Here is a 24887-nt window from a genome sequence, read left to right as displayed (position 1 = left end):
CAGTTGATGACTGAAACTGAAAATGACAGATATCTTCAGAGTCCCTTTATTGGAGATCCAGTTGAAAGTGAGGGATACAATTGCCTGAAAGATTCAACATTCAAAGACTCCAATGTCATATGCAGAGCTACAGTGTAGTTATGGCAATGCAAATCTGAAGTCCCAGGCTCCTTCAACAATTCAACATAAACATGTAGTATTGTAATTATTATTATTAATTTTAATACAGTTAGTGTTTCTATGTTTTCACCACGGGGGGGGGGGGCAGTGAAATTATTTTTTAAATAACACCTAAACTCCCATGATGCATTGCAGTGGTCCGTTGCTATTTTCCGGACCTCAGAAGCTAGACGTTGCTAACAGTCGTTGACGCAGATTTTATACCGAATGTAATGTGTTTAAGAGACTTTTAAAACACATACAACGAGGTAGTTTAACCTTGAAGAGTGATTTATCCGTGCTTTTATCCGTTAAACCGTGTTTTTGTTGCCTCCCGTTCTTTGTTCGTAGCTTTTTATACCACGTCGCTGATCGGTAAACATAAGTAAAGGCATTCAAGGGAGATTAGTGTGTTTAACGGCAGTGTTTTATCAAGGAGAAGAAAGACTGAAGAACCAGGACGAAGAGGAGAGAGAGAGAGGTAACATCTTTCAGTGTGTGTTTGTGTGAGAGAAGTTGCAGCTAGTTTAAATGACTTTGTATACTGCAGGGTAGCTTCTGAATTTACTCCAGGTGGAACTAAAGTCTGATTTAAGAGTTGATTATATTTCACATAATTCATCCAAATCTTTAAAGTAACTAGATGATTACCAAAAACATTTAGTAATTAAATAATTGTAGTGAAGTAAAAGTACAGAGTAGCATTACATGGACATACTCAAGTAAAATACAAGTACCTCTAAATAGTACTTAAGTACAGTACTTGAGTAAATGTAATTAGTTACTTCTCACCTCTGCTATGAACCTACGAAGTGGCTGTCGATTTGTTTTGTTGTGTCTATCAGTTGTATTGAGTTGTCTTGTTTTGTGTCAGCTGTAGTTGTGTTGATTATTTCAGAGACACAGCCGGAGAAGGAGCACTGAGAGCAGCATGGAGGAGAACACAAATAACCCTGGAGCTCAGGTCAGTGTGCACTTCATCACAATATATTCCTAACACTGTTATCCCCAAATGAAAGATCACAACCTGTTTAGAAAATACAATATTAATGCACAATATGGTTAGATATAGGTTAGAACGTTGCTGTATAGCAGAGGTTGGGAATAAGTCATACCTTACATTGCATGTAGCTGACGCTTTTATCCAAAGCAACTTCCAATAAGTGCATTCGACCAACAAGATACAAACTTGAAGAAAACAGAATCATATTAAGTACAAAAGGTTTCATAGAGCCAAAACATTTCAAGTGCTACTCAACTGGCTTTAGATAAGCCAGTCCTTTATTAGTATATAAGTGCTTTGTTAGTAATTCTTTGTTAGTAAATGTATCGCTCGAAGTGGAGTCAAAAGAGATGAGTTTTCAGTCTGCGCTGGAAGATGTGTAAGCTATCTGCTGTCCTGATTTCAATGGAGAGCTCATTCCACCATTTTGGAGCCAGGATAGCAAACCCACGTGTTTTTGCTGAGGGGAACTTGGGTCCCCCTCGCAGTGCGGGTGCAGCGAGCCGTTTGGCTGATGCAGAGCGGAGTGCACGTGCTGGGGTGTACGGTTTAACCATGTCCTGGATGTAGGAAGGGCCAGATCCATTCGCAGCATGGTACGCAAGTACCATTGTCTTGAAGTGGATTCTAGCAGTTACCGGAAGCCATGTGCAAACTGTTTCAAGTCTTAACCTACAAGTCTCAAGCAAGTCCCAAGTTACTGTGGTGAGAGTCAAGCAAGGCAAGTCATACAAAATTCTGATGAATAACCCCAGTTTCCGCATTTAAATCAGTTAAAAGACGGTGTTTATGAAAAATTGAGTTTTATTTTCACATTAACAACAATGGAGAACGGGGCAAGAATCAGATCTTGTACTTTAGTAAAAGTAGAAGTACTCAGGTCTTGTACTTGAGTAAAAGTAGAACTGTTTTAACTTTAGATTAGTTGGAATTACAGTCTTTTAAGGACACAATAGAAACATATGAAACATCTATACTCAATTAATCACTGAAAATGAACTATTACCCATTTTTTAGGAACCCCAAATACAGCACTACATTATTATTTCTCTGGCGTGGAAATGGGTGAAAACTTTTAGATTGAAAAGTTGATGTTTTAGATTTAAATTGTATAGGTCTTTAAGTGTCACATGGTAAGCTATACCAGGTCTGTTATTGAGTTACATTTCCAGATTTAGAGAGGCCCATGGGCTCTTTGCTAATTATCAATAGATGTATTAATTTTAAAGTGAGCTGACACAGAGTTTAGAGGAAGTGCAAAGAGGCGCTGTTTAGATAATACAGTTATGTCTTTGTTAGTTAATTACTCCTAAAGGCGTCATGAGATGATGACCTTCTGATATCTAAAAACATATACAAGTATGGCATTCAGAGCAGTGGCGGTTCTACGGGGTGGCAGCTGCCACCTCAGAAAAATGCCTTGCCACCCCAGTTGGCAGCTTTGTTTTGAAAGAAAAGATGTGGCTCATCGGACATTTATGAGAGAAAATCTCTAATGTGCAAGTAGGGTTGGGAACCGAAACTCGGTTCCAGATGAGAACCGATAAGAAAATGCCGGGTACCGGGTACCCATACAAAATACACAATTTCGGTTCTGCTTAACGGTTCCTAAACGCGGTAGACCCTGTATTCCAGCGGGTCCGTCTGCACCGCGGTGCTGCGGTGACCCGGTGGAATACAGGGCGGACTTGGAGAATCACAGAACGGCCGGTCGTCAGCGGGCCGTTGACGGCCGGCTCGGTACGCTGACGGCCGGCACCGCCCTTCATTTTTTTAAACGGCATCATATAAATTGCGCTGACAGGCGACAGAGGTCCACAGTTGCCCCGCAGCGATGCTCCCCCCGCCCTCCCGTAGACATTTCACCAGCTCAGTCACTTCATAACACCAAAGATAGGTCGCGGTAAACACTCTGAAGTGAGGCTCCACTACACTAAAAAAGAAAAAGAAAAGGCAAAGTGTAATGCCTGTTAATAGCTTGCCACAGGCATAGCTCAGTTAAAATAAAGCACAGCTATTGTGCAATACATTTGTATTGCATGTATATTTTTGAGTAACAATTTCAGTTAAAGCTTTTAAGAATAAATATATTTTTGTTATCTAAACGTTTGACCTCTTTATTTTACAATTTTGGAATCGAAACGGGGAATCGATAAGAACCGGAATCGATAAGCAGAACCGGAATCGAAATCGGAATCGATAAATTTCAAACGATACCCATCCCTATGTGCAAGTGAATGCAGCACAAGACGCGAGCCTTGTAACCCCTCCCCCGGCCCTGGCGCGAGCCTGGAAATATGATTGGCGGCGATTTCATTTGAACGGGGGGACAGCGCAAAACGAGAAGCATTTCGGATCCAAGTAGACGGAAGGAATGAGGTATTTGCAGTCTACAATGACAGAGAAGAGCCTGTCAAGTTTGGCTGTGCTGCAAGGCAAGTTTATTTATATAGCACTTTTCTGTACACGACAATTCAAAGTGCTTTACAAAACAAATTAAAATACTTTTTAGGAATAAATACAGTAAAAACACATATATAATTGCATTTTACAACAGGCATTAGAAAGCAAAGATAATAAGATAATTAAAATAAACACCACAGGTAAACAATACATGTTTAAAAGGCATACTGTAGTGCGAATATGAGCAGCTCAATTAAAAGCAGCCAAAGACATATGTTTTTAGTCTCGATTTAAAAATAGTAAGTGCTTCTGCGGACGTGCATGATTTGGGTAGTTTCTTCCAGAGTGTCGGGGCATAATAGCTAAATGCTGCCTCTCCATGTTTTTTTTTTACTCTCGGAACCGATAGCAGACCCGTCCCAGAAGACCTGAGGCACCTTGATGGCTCGTAATTATGTAGGAGTTCAACAATATACTTTGGTCCTAAACCATGTAATGATTTAAAAACTAGCAATAGTACTTTAAAATCAATTCTTTGGCCGACTGGAAGCCAATGTAAATATTTCAGAACCGGACTGATGTGATCCACTCTTTTAGTGTTAGTGAGGACACGTGCAGCAGCGTTCTGAATCAGCTGCAGCTTTCTGATGGATTTTTTTGTCAGCCCTGTGAATACACTATTGCAGTAGTCGAGTCAACTGAAGATAAAAGCATGGACAAGCTGTGAGAGAATATTTTAATCCAATCTGTGTATTTAGAGGTTCTCAGTCTTTCTGGAAAACTGTTAATCACAAAGTAATGCTTTTCGTTAAACCGCATATACTCCTGCCTGTAATGTGATCCTGCGTGTAACCTACAGGAGGACAGGTCAAGACGTCATCTGACTTCCTGTGGGGTGAGGGGTTTGGGCACATGAGAAGTTGCAACACAAAGGTGCCTTTGTTCCGATGTCTGGTACTGATTAGGGAAAATGCGGGAATATAGATCCCTCCTCTTTTAATGTATAGATCTGTGCTGTGGTCCTTTGTCTCCAGAGTTTGCTTGGTGTCTCATAAAGAAGTTGTGAATATACCTTGTGAATTCTCCGGCCGCATTATACTCTTAATAAATATCAGCATTTGACTAAAGCAGCTCCAGCTTCCATCCTTTCTGCACAGAAGTTTTCCTCACACAAGCTAAGTCCTGTTGTGACATTAGTTTTTTAATCCTCGATATGTTCTTCAGGCTGTACTCGGCATTGAATCAAAACGCACTAAAGCTTTGGATCTTAATAAGTTTGTGAGGCGTTTTGCTGAACAAGATGGTAATCGCCGCATTCAGCTGTTATAGGCATGCCAACTTGATGCTCTGCTCACGGATGACTCGATGAGCATGAAAAACTGTTAAGATGATGACCTTACGTGTGTAAATATATTGTTTTCTTTGTGGGGGTCTGCACCCAAAAAACAGTTTTGAGTCCTAAGAAAGTCAAATAAGACGGTGTGTAAAACTACACTGCCCAGCCAAAAAGAAGTAACCACTTTCATTTAACTAGGCCAGTAGGTAAGGACTTTCCACTGGATAATAACTGCAGCAATGTATGTTTTAGCTGAATACACATTGTTTAACCCTAACTGATGCAGTTAGTCACTTCTTTAATGTTTGTTCTTTCTGATGTAAAGTCAAGGTTGTAACTGTTTGCAATGAAGTTGTGGGGCGCTGAACTGTTCCTTTGATTCTTTTGATATATGATGGTAATTGCTTGTCTTTCAAATTTGAAGGAGGGTGAGCATCTTGTGGAACATTCATCATTAACTCCTCCAAAAAATATAGTTTATTTAATAATAACACTGAATATGTGAATCATAAAAGTGATTGACAGCTGATAGGAATAATATGATTGTTAATAGTATCATATTAATTTAGACAAACATCGACGAGACAGTTAATTAATGTACTTATTGCAGCAGTCTGCATAGATTTGGTACCCCTGCTGGTCTAAGAGTGAAACAAACTCATTCAGTTATTGTTCAGTTAAAATTCATTAAATGATGTCTGCCACCTTATATATTTAAGGCTTTACTGATGTGCCACAATAATGTCACCAAATGTTATTGAGTTAAAATATTAATATTGTGGCTTTCCAAGTTAACATTAATTGATATGACTGCGATTAAATCAGCATATTCTTCTGCCACCCTCTTGTCACCCCATGAATATTTTCTAGATCCGCCCCTGATTCAGAGGGAAAACATGTGATGTCGTGTGTTAGTTAAAGGACATCTATCATGCTATATTTAAATGATATATTGTAGGGCCATACTTATATAACGTATATTTAATTTATACGTTTCTGTTTTCAAAATGCCAAACAGATCATGCACTTTAGCCATGCCTCATTTCGCTCTATTTGCTGTTCTCCAGCCCTGTTTTTGCAGGGGGCTGATTCTGTGAGCTGCAGCTGACCACGCCCCCCTGCAGGAGAGGGGAGCGTGCTCTGATCAAGTCAGAAGAGGGGGGCATGCACGGAGGCGAGTAGACGTGTGTCCTGACAGCTCCAAGATTAGTGACTTCAAAATACTTTTCCATTGTGCAGTTTGGCTCACTAATAGTATGCGACAACTCATAAGGTACTTATAAAGTACTCTAGCGAACTCTAGCTCAATTATTTAGATTTTTAACCGGCCAAAATGACTACTACTCGATCAAAACCTCGCAAAAGGAGGCCTCAAACCCTCGCTCTTTCCTGACTCGGCTAGCGCTGCTACTGCTAACGCTGCTGGGGACACCCTAGATGCCTTGCTGCTACAGTCGATGATGGAGTCTCTCAAGAATGACATATTCGGGAAAATTGATGCATCGGCCGCGAGTCTGCACTCTGAAATATTGTCTGTGAGATAGGGATGTCCCGATCACCTTTTTTTGCTCCCGATCCAATTCCGATCATTTGAATTTGACAATCTGCCGATACCGATTTTTTCCGATATTTATGCAATGCATTAAGAGAAAAAAAGCATTCAAGTTGTCCCTTAAGGTTATTTTTTTATTTAAATGACAGTACCCAACTATCCATTCTATCCAACATGGATATAGCTTCTTTTTTTCACAGCAGCATTGGATCAGTTCAGTTGTGCAGCATTGGATCAAAACAAAATAAAGCTTATCAGTGGTCCACCACAAAATAACCATGTAAACAAATTGAGTGCAGATAGTGCAGTAACAAAACAAAAATAACTCTACTGGAAAGAGGTAGCTTGACTAGCTTCACAAGTTCACATTCAGTCACAAATAATAAAAAAATGTGGCTTAGTGCAGAATTCTAGCCTTAAGACTAACTAGTCTAGTAATAATACAATGAACAACAGCAGCTTAACATAACATGAATAAACAAAGTATTATATTTCCATCTTACTGGAGTAACACAATTCAATAGTAATCAGCAGCGAACCACTTCAACACGTGTGTTTCGGTGTATTCACGGCATTCATTTAGTTATTCTACAGTATTGTTGTTTTATTGTTATTTGTTAATGTAACCCAATTCGTGTTCTTTGAAATTGAAAAGGATATCGCATTGTGTTTGTGTTACTTTCGTTGCAGTTGTATATGTCTTAAGTGTAATTTGGCTTGGCTTCCTATTTGCGGACATGCTTTTATTTTGAAGGAGAGGTAGCGCTGTTGACAGGAAGTTGTTGTTGCTTTGGAAACAACGTGACGGAGATTAACGGAGAAAAGTAATATCTACATATAAAGACGGAGAAAGTAAACGATAACGTTTATGGTTAAGTGTTAGCACCTCCCGAAGAGGCACAAGCTCTTACGTTGATATTGGAAATTGCAATAAATTCAATTTGAAAAAAAACGTCCTCCGTGTTTTATTATATTATTATATAGAGTCGTTATTCATTTGTTTTAAAGCTCAATAAATAACAAAGAAGACCTTTGACTGGCACTTTTCTAATTTTGTCCGGAAGATTTAAACTTTAACGGACATGTTGACCGGCGAAAGAAAACCTAACTGAAACTCTGCCGCACGGTCCCCTCGTTCCTTGGAAGAGGCGGAGAGGTGGGTGTTTGTCATCTGCTGGTGGACTACCAGAGAGAATTACAATGCTTGCCTCGACGGGGAGGGATTGCATTGAATTACAGCAGCGGGAGCAAACGCGTGCCTCTGGGAGGGAGAAAAAGAGCCACAGTGGAGAATAAACAGAAGGGCAAGCATGAGCGGGAAGTCTTCTTTGCTGCTTTTGCGGCAGACTACAGCGCCACTTACAGGCCTGGCATATGTACTAAAGCATCTCCAGCGCTTTCGAGTGGCAATGGCCGGCCGTGGCCCAACCCCACATTCCCCTGATAGGCGGAGAGTTGGCCAATAGCCGTAGCGCCACCGTCCTGACGTCAGGACAGTGCTCAAATCTGGATCAGTTTTTATCAGATCCATTGCAGTCCCTTTAGAGATTTGGGTATGGAGGAAAATAGAGTGTTGTGTTTTCTGACACTTGGTGAGTTCCCTGGAACACCGGGGACACATATTCATGTATAAAAGACGTACAAAAGTGCATTTTGCATGAAAGGTCCCCTTTAATGTAAGGAAAATGTGTGTGTGCTAGCTGTGTGGAAACTTCTACTGTTGGAGCATTTACTATGCTTGAGAGCAAATGTAATGTTTCCTCGTTATTATTGATTGTTGTACAACAAAATAATAATTGATCAACTATATCTGTGTTTGTGTTTTATTGATTCCTCTCTGTTTCATTCTTTCCTGTTGTGAGTGCTAAATTGCCACAACACTCCTTTCTTACTGTAAATTATCTTAAAGACTTTAGATTGAAAGTTGTTGTTTTACTCGCTCAATAAATCAATTAACATCAATCAGTAAATTAGACAGGTTTCAAACCATATGACACCCTGCTGTTCACACACACTCCCCCCATTCTGTCTCTGTCTAACACACACACGCGCACACACACACCCTCCTCCAGCATGAACCTCAACTCGGGCAGGCCAGTTTAAATAATTGTGCTCTGAGACATTTTAGTTTATCAGCACATGAAAAAAAACAGCAGAGGGCACCACACCTCTCTTTTCCAGCAACATCAACCAGCTCTGACTGAGAGATTCAAGGCGCTTTACTGCCTTACTAATTGTACTTGAGTAAAAGTAGAAGTACTCAGATCTTGCATCTTTTTATGCTGTTTTTCTATTTTTCTTTTTCTGAAAACTTCGAGCAGCAGCTCCTGGACATTAACTTATCACTGGAACAGTTATTCTTCGTAAATAGACAGAGGGTTTAAGCCATATTTCAATATTTTTACGACGACCTCAGTCTTACAGTTGCGTGGCCTAGCAACAGCTAAAGCCTGGTACTGCATGCTATTTAGCTTAAGCTAGTTAGCAGCAAAATGCCTCCGTTCTCTACAGATGACTTCCACAAACTTCTACAGAAGATGGCCGTGTTGGAAAGGAAAATTCAACGGTTGGAAGTTAACGTGGAAGTGAATGGACTAGGTTGGAATGACACCACTTTACCAGTGTTGCAAAAATAATGGACAAAGGCATGTTAACTCAAAGCTAGTTAGCAGCTACAATGATTCCAAGGAACAGGAGCGCTGTGTACCGGGTAATAAATCTACAAGTGGTAGTCCTCCCTCGAACTCTGGGTGCAAGGCCGAAGAGTAAATAATTTCCATTGGATTTGGGAGGACGAACAACAGGCAGAGCCCAGCGCTCTGAAATCTGTGATGCGACTGGCTGGCCTGCATTGTTATCACCCAGGAAGAGCGCCTCTTCAACCCCTATTCATACTAGGAAACAGTCGTGGACAGCTGCTAAAGGGAGAACTACAAACAATCCTCCTAAACCACCGAGTGTGCCAATCCAGAACAGATACGATCCACTGACACAGAACCGGAGATCTTTTCTTTTTCCTCTTCACACAGCAGGGTAAGGACCAATAGCTACTCCAAAAGTAAAAGGCTAGAGGGAAAGCTAACGACTGGGCCTGAAACTCTGATTGTGGGTGACTCTGCTGTAAGAGATGTAAAAGGTCTGTGTAATAAGAACAACACCAAAGTACTCTGTTTTCCCAAGGATGTGGTCTCTGACTTGGCTGAGAAGATCCTGCATATTGGACTGAACATCCGACTGTGAAGAATGTGGTACTGCACATTGGAACAAATGATGTTATGAAAGAACAGTCAGAAGTGCTGAAAAAAGACTTTAAATGTCTGTTGGAAACTGTCAGCTCTCTAAATGCGGAGGTGTTCATCAGTGGCCCTCTACCGCCAGTCAGAAGAGGAGTGAAGAGATTCAGCAGATTGTTTGCACTGAACACGTGGCTTTCAACTGCCTGTACTGACCGTTCTGTCCATTTTATTGACAGCTTTAACTTTTTCTGGGACCACAGACATCTTTTTAAGGCAAATGGAGTTTACCTGAACAAGTCAGGAGTGAAATTGTTTATCTCTAACATATTCAACTGCCTGCGTCATCAATCTGTTCCCTCTGCCAAGGACAAGCAACAAGAGGAATCAAAACAAGAGAAAGACACAACACATCGCTCATAAAACCTTGAAAATCTATCACTGCACCCGCCTGAGGAATGTCTTGATTATGGAATGGAGGAGTCTCCACCACCCTTCACCCCCCCTATCACCTCTGAGGATACTCTTCCTTCACCCCACAGCTCTCTCTACTCTTCACCCTTTCACCCTCGCCCAACCTCCTGGAGATCGCTGAACACATGAAGGAGATACAGAGGGTTGGCACCGATTCCTTCCTGGAGTTCAATGACCAAACTAAGGCAATGCGCAGGGTTGGCAGCATGTCCTTTACCCCCGCCCCTCCTCAACGATGCCCACCACAATCACCGAAGCAGAGACGCGCACCATCACCCCCCGTGACCATGCCTACCACAATCATCAGGACCAAGACGTCCTCCTCCCCCCTTCAAGACTGCTGTCTCCAAAGCCGGATAAGAATGTGTGTGTAAAAAATGCAAACACTGACTGATATATGCTGGGTCCAGGCTCAAGGGCGTATGGCACTCTCAACTCTTTCCAGGACATGCCGGGGCCCTGCCTGCCAGTAGCTTTGCCGATATCTGTGTTGATAGGTAATAGATTAAAAGCGGTGAATCAGCTTGGACACAGGAAGCGCTCAAAAGTTTGTGTGAGTTTATCAAATTAAGAAGTGATTCCATGTCAGCCACAGCTTGCCACAACAAATCTGACTGATAGTGTATTCAACCAACTTAAACTAGCTTTATTAATTGTCAGGTCTTTGGCAGGTGAAACATTTTTAATCAATGATTTTATCACTGAGCACCAGAGATGTTCACAAGTCTTTTTTTGCAAGTCTCAAGTCTTTGGTCACGGGTCCAAGTCAAGTCTTTGTGGGGTGAGACTTGATCAAGTCTTTGGTCACGAGTCCAAGTCAAGTCTCAAGTCTCTAAAAAATAAAAGTCTCATGTCTCTTCTGGTTGTAATAAGCCTTCTATTGTCTGCTGCTATCCAGTCTGTTAAGAATACTGCACAGCTATATCTAAGAAATTCAAAGCATTTACTGTATTATTATTTATCACTCCTATATCTATTAGCATACAGTATCAGTACTGATTAGTTGTTTGTTATATGATCACTTTAAACAGGCTATTGCAATGCAATATGAGGAAAAACATCACACTTTAGCTAAATGCAAACAACTTATAAGCAAAACACTTCAGAATCAGAATCACAAATACTTTATTAATCCCCCGCAGGGAAACTGTGTTAAAAGTACTTAAAAGTACTTCAAAGTAAACATTTGTTCTGTGCCATTTGCAACTAAAAAACTATTGCTGCAATATTATCTGAAATATACTGAACTGGTGATATTAAAACATGACCTGTTCCAAAAGAGATATCTACCATTAACACCATTTACCAGCCAAATGCTGGTAAATCATGCAAGTAGCTGGTACTGTATGTTGCACGCACCAGCCAGAAATAACAATGGCAATATATTGAGTGGCTGGTAAAATTTCAACATTCACTAGGCTAGCCATTTGGCCAATGGACAAAAATGTTAAAATTTGACCTCTGTAACCGTATTGTTTAATTACACTGGGTCTCTAATTACATCTTTTAAGTCTACTATAAATAAACATATTCCTCTATCCTCTCACTCAAACCCAGTGTAATGGTAACCTGATAAACCTGTATGTATGTAACTATGTATTTTTCTACGTTTAACGTTAGCCAGTAGATGGTGGCAGCGGAACGTAATGATTAACGTTACCAACCTTTTTTATGTCATGTCAAGAGTTGGATGTCAACGCCACTCAACGCAAACAAGTGTGACAAGCAAACATTCACTCATCTTTTCAAATATTCAGTTACAAAGCTAGTAGCAGGCTAAGTTAACATTACATAGCTGATGCTGAGCTAAACATGTTTGCTAACCGTCCATATGCGTTAATGTGACTGACCTCTCCGGGTGAGTTTTCAAGTGCCTGATGAAATTTGACGTTGTTGCACCAGCACCCTTGATTTTAATATTGCAGACTTTGCAGTGTGCGCTCCTTTTGTTGGTGCCGCCGGCGTTTTGTTCGAAGTTTTTATAATTGAACCTAATTACAAGCGGTACAGCTGCAGGTGTGCCGCCAGTCGCCATGGTGTTACCATGATGTTAATGTTAATGTTAAAGGTGGGGTAGGTAAGTTTGAGAAACCGGCTCGAGATACACTTTTTGTTATATTCCATGGAATGCTCTTAACATCCCGATAGCCGGCCCGGCTAAAATAACTGGATGGCCTACCTGCCTGTCAGCCTCCGATCGGGGCACAAACTTATCTCGTGCCCTCATTGGTCATGTGCGCGTTCGTGTGTGTTGGAGGAGGGGCTCTGTGAGGAAGTGGCAGATTTTCTCCGGTTGTGTATTTTCAAATTCTAGCGATCTCGAGCCGGTTTCTCAAACTTACCTACCCCACCTTTAATACGCCAAAAATAGAAAACACAATGATTGTTCACGAGTCCCAAAACACGAGTCCAAGTCGAGTCCGAAGTCTTTTGAGCAGGAGTCCAAGTCAAGTCTGAAGTCTCTGTGTGTGTGACTCTAATCCGAGTCACAGACTCGAGTCCCCATCTCTGCTGAGCACAATCTCGATTTTATGTTTTTAACGGAAACATGGATTGAACAAAATAACAGTGCAGCTGTTCTTATCGAATCAACCCCTCCCAACTTTAGTTTTATGAGTCAGGAAATAATGCAAAAGAAAGGTGGTGGAGTTGCTATTTTGTTCAATGATTCCATTCAATGCAGGAAGACATCTTATGGGAACTTTGCTTCTTTTGAATATGTGGCCCTTCAGCTGAAATGCTCCTCTCGAGCTCTGTTCCTAAATATCTATAGACCACCCAAATACTGTGTAAGATTTTTTGATGACTTTACTGAACTGCTGTCTCTAGTGTGTATTGACTTTGACCGTCTAGTCATTGTTGGTGATTTTAACATCCATGTTGACAACCCCCAGGACAAAGGGGCTAAAGAACTGTTTTGTGTTCTTGATAGCTATGGACTGACTCAGCATGTGACGGAGCCCACGCACAATAAGGGGCACACTCTGGACTTAATTATCTCAAAGGGTCTGAATATCTCTAAGGTTGTGGTGACTGATGTTGCACTCTCTGATCATTCTTGTGTTTTCTTTGCGAGCTCTATTTCTGTTCACAAAAATGTTCAAAAAGAGGTAACCACAAAGCGATATTTAATTAAAAATACTAGGGAAATGTTTACTCAGAATTTTTCTTCCACACTTGCCCCTGCTAACATCTCAGTAAATGAGCTAGTATCATTTTAATTCAAAAATTTAAAATGTTATAGATGCCATTGCTCCAACTAAAGTAAAGGAAGTGACTGGGAAGAAAATATCTCCATGGAGAAAGACCATGAGAACAGAGAAAAAAGAGTGTTGAAAAGCTGAACGCAGGTGGCGAAAAACAAATCTCCAGGTGCACTTTGAAATCTATAAAGAGAGACTTGGCCTTTTATAATTTATAATTGAAATTTGCCCGACAGTCTTTCTTCTCTGATATCATTGCCAAAAAACAAAAACAACGCACGTGCCTTGTTTGCTACTGTCGACAGACTAACTAACCCCCCAGTGTCAGTAGCCTCTGAATTTCTATCCACCAGGGCGTGCAATAAATGTGCCTCCTTCTTCACTGACAAAATTCAGAATCAGACAAGAAGTCAGTGCCTCTGTATCAGGTACAGCAAATGTGTTGTCCCTATGTCCACCTAATATCAATTCAAACACCATGACACAATTCCATCAGATTAATGATAAAAACCTAGAGGACATTATTCAACTTCTGAAATCCTCCTCCTGCTGCCTTGATATTATTCCAACAGGGTTTTTCAAAAATGTTTTTCCTTGCATGGCCTCAGATCTACTTCATATACAGTAGTAAACACGTCTCTTCACTCAGGTATTTTTCCACAGGCCCTAAAAACTGCAGTCATTAAACCGCTCTTTAAAAAGCATAATCTAGACGCTTCAGTAATGAACAATTACAGGCCCATATCAAACCTAACATTTCTAGGTAAAATCATTGAAAAAGTAGTTTTTCAACAGTTGAGTAATTTCTTGCATTTAAATAACTGTTTTGATGTGTTCCAGTCAGGATTTCATCCAAACCACAGCACTGCGACTGCTCTTGTAAAAGTCTTCAATGAGATCCACTTAAACACAGACAGTGGCAGAACTTCAGTGTTAGTATTATTAGATCTCAGTGTTGCGTTTGACACTGTTGACCACAACATATTCAGTGTGAGAAAAAGTTTTTAGAGAGTACTTGTCCATGGACAAGTGAGTTTGGCAATTTACTTGTCCGAATACATTTTTCACTTGTCCAGAATGGACAAAAATTGGGGCCACTGGAATCTTCTTCTTCGTCATCGTATTTTACATTTTCCCACGGTTTTTACGACACCGCTAACGTAAGTGAGCGGTAAGATTTTACTGCATCACACATAGGGTTGGGTATTGTTTGGATTTGAACGATTCTGGTTCTGCTTTTCGATTCCGGTTATTTTCGGTTCTCAATTCCGGTTCTTTGAGAGGGTAAAAACAAGTCAAACTGGGAGAAAAATATATTTATGAAAAGATTAAGTCAAATCTGTATTCCTATTTACAAATCACTTCATACTGTTGAATTTCTTACGGTTATTGAATACAATTATATAAAAATAATCTCTGCATTGTTTAGTTAGTTCTGGTGCAGTTTGAGAATGTACAATTGGCCCAGTCTCCTCTGATGTTACACTGCAACCTGCCTGTGAGACAAAGTCCAACCACACATGTCCAACACATAGGACATAACCTAATAATAATAATAATAATAATGACACATTAGATGTATAGCCTATAGGCCTAGCGCTTTTCTACAACTCAAATACGCTTACACATGTCCTGCAATACACATGCTGCAGCTGCCCAGCTGCTCACTGTTTGTAAAAGTAAATAAATAGTATTTTCATTTCAATAATGTACCTTCTATAACCTGCTTCATAAACAATACTGACATCCAGTGGCGTGCACAGACATTTATAGGGGCAGGTGCTCAAGAGAAAAAAAAGGGGCACCTTCTGAGTCGTTGTGGCGGTCGCGCCGAAATTGTGCGCAAAAATTTGCCGGATTTTGTTACGTTTCTTTTTGGTTTTTGGTTACTTTATTTCGGGGTTAGGGTTATGTTATTTAATTCTTATTTTTACCTGATTTTACTGATTTATTATCAACATTTTTATTATTTTAACATTTATTTTTATTATTCTAAATGACTTAGGGGGGTCCAATCTGAAGCTAGGGGGGGATGAACCCCCCCCCCCCCCCGGGATTGACGCCCCTGGTGGAACCGCCGGTTGCCTTAGTAGTGTGAGATTTATTAAAAGGCACATCTTGTATGTCGTAATTGCATATATATTTATTTCAATAACCATGCTGTCTGATGCAGATGCCTATCTAAAACAAATCAAATAGTAGGCTTACTAGCTTCTACACGCTAAAGCAACTGTAGTCAGGGATGCAAACTCATCAGGTATGAAAAAGGTGACAAGGATCCGAGCCCCCGACCCCACGGAATATCGGCTTTAAAATGAGGAATAACAGAGGATTTTAGCAGTCAGAACAACTAAAGCAGCAGGTAATAATAACAGAAACGCCAAAGAGTTACATCTAATAGAAATATATAAAAGCATTTATTTTAATTGTGTAGCAGTCAGTTTATAATTTTGGCAGCACTGTTGAGCATTTTGAAAATGTATTTTCATGCCTCTTAGTATTTTTATAATACTTTTCTACTTTCACTTGAGGAACATTTTGAATGCAGGACTTTTACTGTAACAGAGTATTCCTACACTGTGGTACTTCTACTTTTACTCAAGTACAAGATCTGAGTACTTCTACTTTTATTAAGTACAAGATCTGAGTATTTCTACTAAAGTACAAGATCTGAATACTTCTACTTTTACTCAAGTACAAGATCTGAGTACTTCTACTTCTAACAGCTGTTCACCAGCGGCTCAGTCTGTGCCACAGTGACTCCGCACAGTTAACGAACGCACCGTAGCTAATGTAGCTGACCCTCATCCCGGAGCAGCAGAGTTCAGCCGGCCCGACAGGCAGGAAGACTCGAGCACACAGCTCGCGCTTCATATATTAAAAAATAACACCATGCGCACATAACAGCTCGCGACCGCAGATTATTTCGGCGATTAGATAAAATGTAAATTATATTTGACGCAACTTTAGTTACATTTCCATGACTTTTCCAAAACTTTGGGAAAAATATTGTTTTCCATAACTTTTCCAGGGCCTGGAATTTGCATTTTGAATTTCCATGACTTTTCCAGGTTTTGAATGACCGTACGGTACGAACCCTGTATAGTTTAGTTTGGCATCTGATTTAGGGGATTAAACAATACACTCGTTGTATTTGTTACCTGTTGGTTACTGACTTGGTCGTCACTAGGGCACTTTTAATCGTGTTGCTGCGTGCTGCTGCACCACACACCCGCCGTGGCCTGTCTGACTGAGTGACTGACTTAGTGATGTGTCGGTCGCGAACGAGCCGGCGCAAAGAGCCGGCTCTTTTAAGTGAACGACGGGAGCCGGCTCTCGCCCGCGAACGAGCCATTTTTGCAGAGGGATCTAGATCGGCATGAAGGCACATTTGCAATGTGCACATTATCCCGCTTATTACATGGCCACATTCTCAACAAAGTAACGACATGACTCCCAATAGTAATGGAAATACTTTTATGGATTTAGAAAATGATTTTATTGATTTAAAAAATAGTTTTATGTATTGATTTAAATTGACATGCATCCGCTAAGAAAAGTAGTCCGTTGTTACTGTTTGAACTAACGTAGCAACGGCAGGAACTGCTTCGATAGTGTTTTTGATTACAGATTTGAAAACATCGTTGCTTGCTTTAAAAGTAGCACACTTCATGATGTCAAACCTTGGAAAGTATCTAGATATCCCTGCCCTAATGCCAAAGTAACTGGCAACTGAATATGTGTCGCCGTTTGATGTCTATGTCTGGACCGCTGCGTAAAAAGGAGGGTTTCTGCCCCATTACTTCTCTTCTTACTTCTATAAGAATAAAACACGGAGGACGGAGATCTCTTTTTCGCCCCCTCTACAGACCGCCCAGCAGCTGATCTCAGAGCACGCTCCCCTCTCCTGCAGGGGGGCGTGGTCAGCTGCAGCTCACAGAATCAGCCCCCTGCAAAAACAGGGCTGGAAAGAGCAAATAGAGCGAAATGAGGCATGGCTAAAATACAGGATCTTTTTGGTATTTTGAAAAAAAACCTATATTTATATAGTTTATATAGGTCGATACAGTAGCCCCTTTTTTTAAATAGTTTTTATAGGTGTTGCTATCTGTTTTGTGTAGCGTGGTTCTACAAGCAAGTCAATGCATTCATTGGGTGGTATCAGAGAGTTGCACGGGTCTGTAAATGCAATGAAAACAATTGGCCACAGCAAATCATTTATATTAAACATGTAATTTTTACTTTTGAATACTTCAGTACAAAGGATGTATTGAATAATTTAAGTGATATATGTGTACAAATATAAATCATTAGTCAAAACAGGGCTACATTTGATTTAATTAAAAGGTATAATAAATGGTAAACTGAAGAGCCGTTTGGGAGCCGAACGAGCCAAATGATCCGGCTCACCAAGAAGAGCCGGAATTCCCATCACTAGACTGACTGTCAGCTCTGCGCGCTGCGCGCTCACGTTGAGAGCAGGGAAGGGAGGGGCTGCAGCCAGGAGTACGGGAGTGCCGCGGGGCACGCGTGGGGATGTCTGACAAAATTACAACGCGCATTTGGGGCATTGTTGTATATATTAGAAGCTTTTAATCCAGAATTGATCGATGTTACCATGAGCCACATACAGTACACTGTAAAAAAAAAAAAAAAACTGTAAAAAACGAACTTTCAAAAGGGCACATTGCTGTCCAGAGGGCAAAACGGGCAGGTGCTCAAGCACTACCTAGAGTCTATGTGTGCACGTCTCTGCTGACATCCCTGTGCTCCTCTGAGTCTGGGGGTCCGGGGATGTGAGGACAGCGCGAGGACACAGACAGGGAGGTTGCTTTACTTCATAAAAGGAAATGGTGGTCAATATTAACAACATAGGAGTTAAAACGCTTAATAACCTTCATTATGTGTTAGAGAAAGAACATAAGAAAGTTTGACAAAGATGAGGCTGTTAAACGGGCAGCGGATCCGCTGTGTGTAGAAAGAGAGAGAGACGCTGAGCTGCACCGTGCAGCGATCAGCTGATACGGAGCATAGATAGAGCTGCAGTCCGCGGGGCTCGGCCTCGCCTCCTGTCCTCACAACTCTTATTAATCCCGGTACCGGACAATTGATATTTGTTCCTAATCGGAACCGTGTTTTGCTTCCCAACCTTGCCACTGTGCTACACTTCCCACCCGCCCCGCCCCGTCTAACTGTACAGAAAGCGGCGAGATGCATTTCCTTAGGAATCGACAAGCAGAATCTAAACGAACAATGGCGGACACGTACAATTTGCGATTGAGTTCTGCCTTTTGTAAACCGAATGTATCAATAATTTGTCAATAAATCAGGCCGAAAAACGTCACTTGTCCGCCGGACAAGTCAATTGAAAGATCTACTTGTCCGATATTGTAAATAACACGTCCCGGACGGTGGGACGTGTACTTTTTCGCACACTGCATATTACTAGACCGACTGGGACTTTCATCAACAGTTCTAAATTGGTTTGAATCCTACTTAAAAGACAGAAACAACTTTGTTTCTATAGGTAAATACAAATCTGAGTTATTTTATATGACATGTGGGGTTCCTCAATCATTATATATATATATGACATGTGGGGTACTCCATCTTGGGGCCTCTTCTCTTTAACGTCTACATGCTACCACTGGCTCAGATAATGAAAAACAACAAAATAAGTTACCATAGCTATGCGGATGACACACAAATTGAAATAACCATTTCACCAGGAGACTATTCTCCAGTTAAAACACTGAGTAAGTGCATTGAACAAATCAATGACTGGATGTGTCAGAATTTCTCCAATTAAACAAAGACAAAACTGAGGTAATGGTTTTTGGAGCCAAGGCAGAACGTATAAAAGTTAGCGCTGAGCTTCAGTCTGCAATGTTCAAAACAACCGATAAAGCCAGAAATCTAGGTGTAGTCATGGACTCTGACCTGAGTTTCAACAGTCACATTAAAACAGTTACTAAATCAGCCTACTATCACCTAAAGAACATATCTAGGATTAAAAGACTAATTTCACAGCAGGATTTGGAAAAACTTGTCCATGCTTTTATCTTCGGTAGACTCGACTACTGCAATGGTGTCTTCACAGGTCTCACTAAAAAATCTATTAGAAAGCTGCAGCTGATTCAGAACGCCGCTGCTCGAGTCCTCACTAACACTAAGAAAGTGGATCACATCACTCCTGTTCTGAAGTCTTTACACTGGCTTCCTGTCTGTCAAATAATAGATTTCAAAAATAATGCTGCTGGTTTATAAAGCACTGAATGGTTTAGGCCCAAAACACATTTCTGATCTACTGCTAAATTATTAACCATCCCGATCTCTCAGGTCTTCAGGGACTGGTCAGCTTTCTGTCCCCAGAGTCAGAACTAAACATGGAGAAGCAGCGTTCAGTTATTATGCTCCAAATATCTGGAACAAACTCCCAGAAACCTGCAGGTCCGCTGCAACTCTTACTACTTTGAAATCCAGGCTGAAGACTTTTCTTTTTGTCGCTGCTTTTAATTGAAACTGAGCCGTTGTGTTCATCAGTAAAGTGGAACTTCTGTGTGAACTATTCATATCTTAAACTGCACTGTAACTTGGTATTCATGTAATTTTTATTCATGTACTTTTTATTCATGTATTTTTCTTTTAATGTTTCTTTTATTATCTTTTTCTTTAAATGCCTTTGTCTGAATATCTTTCATTTTTGTAAAGGTGCTATATAAATAAACTTGCCTTGCCTTGTACTAGAGTAGAAGTAGAAGGTGTGTTTGTGTTGCACGGTGCACCGATACTAGAAATGTGTTGCGATACCCTGCCGTTAAAAACATTACGATTTCTCCATTTCATTAGTATCGGTACTTCAAGACTGACATTGTTTTAATAAGATTCGTATTTCCTATGTGTGTTCAGCGCTCTGCTTCCACTTCCTGCAGCCTGTCCGCTCCTCTAAGAGACTGTGTTTGTTTTTGGAGATGATGCTATTAAAATGCTATTTTAGTTAATACGGATTCTTGTGTTAAACCTTCCTGCCGGCTCCCAGACCGTCGTCGAGGAACACGGGATGACTCTCTGCAGTCTTCGAGGGCCGAAACAACAAACTTCGGGTTAAAAAAACCCACTCTTCAAAAGGCAGACAGGCGAGCTCTTCTTTGGGAGGCCGTTGCATTTAATAAGGTCTTTGTTACAGATCTAACTTTGTAGACACATACCTATATTGCGGCTGTTTCGTTGGCTTCAAAATGCTCACTCTCGCTCGCTCTACCATGCACACACATGTCACACCCCTCGCTCTCTCTTAAAGGGATAGCAATCTGACCTAACCTCAGCACCCCCGGGAAGATTTTTTTTTAAATGTTGAAGTTAAAAGCATCAATCTGGTGCACTTTGAGAGCAACATTAGGAGATCTATGGATACATCTCTCAACACCCAGATGAAACAGAACTGGAAGCAGATTTCTTTTTCTTTATGAATATTTGACAAATCACTCATTTATACCTGTTTACTTTATTCTCTTGTTCTCTTGTCAACTATAATGATCATATAAAGATGTGCCTTTACCTCACTGGTTGTAGAAAAAGCTTCTTATATTCGTTAGCATAGCTAGCTAACCAGATGCTAATAACAACAAAGTTATTGACTGTAATGATCACTATGACAGATGAACAGATCGCCACTGGGCTTTCAACTAAAGACACAGCCACGCAAAAACTGCGGCATGTGTACGGCTCCTTATGGGTAGTGCAGTTTCTGAAGTGCTGGAGCGGCGTTCTGGTGCTCTCCGTCAGAACTACACCCCTGTCAGTCGAGACATATACCACGTGATGACACGTTAGGCCCATGTTGTGTTCAAGGACCCTGACCGTGGCCAGGAAAAACAGGCACTCGCTTGTTTAATTTTTTTGCGGTCTAGATTTCTTACATTTTTTTCTTTTTTGCGTGTGTTTATAAATTACCTCGAGGGCCGTACCAAATTGTCCAATTGCCGGAGGTTCCCCACATATTGCGAGAGTCACGGACATGAATTCATAGATCAAGGCAGACTGGTTTACATACACTCCTGTTTTGCCGATCCGGTGCTTAGACAAATAACTGGCCGAACTGTCCCTAAGATGAAGTCCGAGTTCGAAATATATCTCAAATAATGTATGCACTGCCATTTCCCCACATAAACATAACAGTCTGCAATGAAACGGCTGTCTCCTGTGCGCTCCACTTTCTCCTTGGCGCACCGGTAACTTTCTTGTGCGAGCAAGATACTTTTTCTCTCTCTTTTTGAATTTTTTCATTGCCCTTTAGGGGCTTCGTACAATACAAAAACAAATGCAAATATTTTATTTTAAAAAGTAAAGTACTTTCGAGTCATCTGTCTCAAGTCAAATCTCAAGTCATGAATAACAAGTCAAAGTCAAGTCTTTTATCAATGTTAGTCAAGCAAGTCTCAAGTCCAAAAATATGCGACTTGAGTCAAGTCATGTGACTCGAGTCCCCCCTCTGGTTTAAACTGTGGTTAGGATGTTGCTGTATTACTCTATCAAATATAATACAAATATAATAAACACAAACTGTTAGTAGTATTTTGTTAACTGTATAAGTATTAAGTGAGTTTTTATTGTGTTAACTGTATATGTATTCATGCTTTTTAGATTTACTTTCTGTCTTTCTCTGTCCGTCTGTTTTAGAAGGCGAAAGGAAGAGAGAGATGTCACAGCTGTCAGCAATGTGACAAATCCTTTACAACATCTGGAACTTTAAAACTCCACCTGCGTATTCATACAGGAGAAAAACTGTACAGCTGTGAAGAGTGTGGGAAAACGTTCAATACATCAGGTAATCTCAAAGCACATCAACGTATTCACACTGGAGAAAAACCGTACAGCTGTGAAGAGTGTGGGCACACGTTCACTAGATCAAGTCATCTCAAAACACATCAAATTATTCATACTGGAGAAAAAAAGGACAGCTGTGAAGAGTGTGGGAAAGCATTCACTACATCATATGCTCTCAAAATGCATCAACGTATTCACACTGGAGAAAAACCGTACAGCTGTGAAGAGTGTGGGAAAACATTCAAGACATCAAATGAACTCAAATTGCATCAACGTATTCACAAGGGAGAAAAACCGTACAGCTGTGAAGAGTGTGAGAAAACGTTCACTCAATTAAGTCATCTCCAAACTCATCACCGTATTCACACAGGAGAAAAACCATACTGGTGTGAAGAGTGTGGGAAAACGTTCAGGACATCAAATGCTCTCAAAATGCATCAACGTATTCACACTGGAGAAAAACCGTACAGCTGTGAAGAGTGTGGGAAAGCGTTCACTACATCATATGCTCTCAAAATGCATCAACGTATTCACACTGGAGAAAAACCGTACAGCTGTGAAGAGTGTGGGAAAACGTTTTCTCAAAGTGCTAACCTTAATGTCCATGAGCGAATCCACACTGCATAGTTTTGAACAACTATGAGAGCAAAGCTAGCTTTTTCCTCCTCCTGATGTCCTGAGAGCTGTATTGTTATATTTGAAGAGTCTTTCTGAATTTAAGTCTGACTAACAGTTTTCTATGTTCTGACCAGCGTTCACACTATGCCAACACAAGGCCACGGAGATGTTGTTTCTCCCGATTTAATTCATGTTTGTAACGGTTCCTGATCTATAAAGAATTGTTTCACTATGCTGTTCTTCAACTAACTTTCTAATAGCCTTGTTTGTCCTTTTATAAAATATTATATGTCCAGGGTTTAATTGCTAGCCTCGTTAAGCTGCATTGAAGGAATTTACTTTCACTGTTCATTAATCTGCAGTGTAGTTTCTCGTATAATCTGTTTGGTTAATAAAATGTTGTGACTTTAAACTTCGATTGGGATGTTCTACTCTAAAAGAAGAACCTATGATAAATGTATCTAGAAAATATTTATGATGTTTTCAGTTTGATTCTGTTCTCTTTTGTTTAAATTATCAGACTGTACCAAAATAAAAAAGGCCTTAAAAAAAGATGCACACCCCTGAATATTTTTGTGTTTTTCAGCACATTATAAACATGTCATTCCCTTGTTATAATTAATAAAGACAGGAGGGAACTGTTTAAATACATTTTCCCAGGAGAAAACAACGGTGTTTTTTATTTATATATACTTCTACTTTTCAAGTAAAATATATATATGAGTACTTCTACTTTTACTAAAGTACAAGACCTGAGTACTCGAAATAGAGGCTCTGAAGAATCCTGCAAACTTTTTTCAACTAGACTTATTCAACTAGAAAATCCTCCTCTGAGCAGACAGACGCTGACGATACTCCCGCTCTATCTCTTCCTTCATCTGAAAAAAATTGATGGATAAAAGACAACAACAAAAACGTGTCCATCTTTGCAACTCAGTGATGAGTCTTCAAACAAGTCACACTCAATAAGGCGGGGCCTTGCATATGACGCACACTTGCTAGCCTGTTCCATTCTTCGTTCTCTGAATGCGAGGAAGGATTCTTGCCTAGCCTCTGAAGGACCTCACTCAGAATGACATGTCCTACCACGGAAGCGTCCTCGACTTTGAGAAATGGCTCTAGGCTGCGGTCGGTTAATCCAAAAATCAGCTCCTAAATTCTAACCCTATCGTCTATTCCTTGACCTCTGATTGAAACGTCACGGGGTTAAGGGATAGTGGATAGGAGAATTCAAAAGGACTTAGGAGAAGAGACTGCGGTACTTTAGAGAAGCCGACTGCACTTTCACTATTCAACGTGTTTATGATGCGCCAGCGGACGTCATCAATGTGCGTCTGCTGCTGTGGGGAAACTACAGTTTTCTATACAGCGGACTACAACATGGATGTTTAATAAGAACGACGGACTCATCTAGAGACCCTGCAGCATGCTCTAATGCTGTTGTTTTATGCTTTATGAACGTGGACAACAGAGAAACATATTCCTCATGACCAAAGTTGGAATTGAAATAAATAATGAAAGTGAAACTTATGCTCATCACCCTCTCCCTCCGGTACACATTAATACAAATGATCCCAATACGTATGATTGTATGAACTATGAAAATATCTTATAATCAATACAAATGTATTTATTATAAACGTTAGTCCGTAACATCTACCACTGTGTACATCACCATTCAAACATCTTTTAAAAGTTGAACAAACCCCACACAGCTCAGTGAAATGTTGACTTTATTTGATAATTTCAGTAAAAACTAACGTTCATATTTCTCTCTTTGATTATAATACTGATGAACGTTCAACACAAAGCACTCTGGCAACTTACCACATACGTTTTAAAATGCTTAATAAGCACCGCAACTTTCATGATATAATTTCTCGGTCATAAGAGGTTTCTCAATACTCAAATTTCCCCTCCTCGACTCCTCGGTCCTCCGGTAGTGACCCGGAAATGAATTACAGCACGCCATTTTGAAGGACATCTCATTTCTCTAAATGCACATTGAGGATCGAGCATCGAGGAGGCTCTCTGGAGGAGCTATAACCGAGGATACACTGATGGTTCCTCCACGGATGCA

The 24887-nt window shown here is 40.5% G+C and overlaps 1 protein-coding gene across 2 annotated transcripts; it reads left to right on the top strand.

Annotated features, from left to right (window-relative positions):
* Positions 1 to 328: 328 nt before the first annotated feature.
* LOC117546268 (zinc finger protein 239-like) lies at positions 329 to 23375 on the top strand. 2 transcript variants are annotated; one of them, XM_034216448.1, is made up of 3 exons: positions 329 to 640; positions 1058 to 1123; positions 22043 to 23375. In XM_034216448.1, the coding sequence occupies exons 2-3, from the start codon at positions 1091 to 1093 to the stop codon at positions 22814 to 22816; spliced, it is 807 nt and encodes a 268-aa protein (XP_034072339.1). In that variant the 5' UTR covers positions 329 to 640; positions 1058 to 1090; the 3' UTR covers positions 22817 to 23375. The 2 variants fall into 2 exon arrangements, with proteins under 2 accessions (XP_034072339.1, XP_034072347.1); XM_034216456.1 differs by having other exon boundaries at positions 1034 to 1123.
* The last annotated feature ends 1512 nt before the right edge of the window (positions 23376 to 24887 follow it).

This window comes from Gymnodraco acuticeps, unplaced genomic scaffold, assembly GCF_902827175.1.
Source record: "Gymnodraco acuticeps unplaced genomic scaffold, fGymAcu1.1, whole genome shotgun sequence".
NCBI classification, from domain to species: domain Eukaryota; kingdom Metazoa; phylum Chordata; class Actinopteri; order Perciformes; family Bathydraconidae; genus Gymnodraco; species Gymnodraco acuticeps.
Note: the sequence above shows the minus strand (reverse complement) of the source record. Positions and strands in the feature narration are given on the sequence as shown.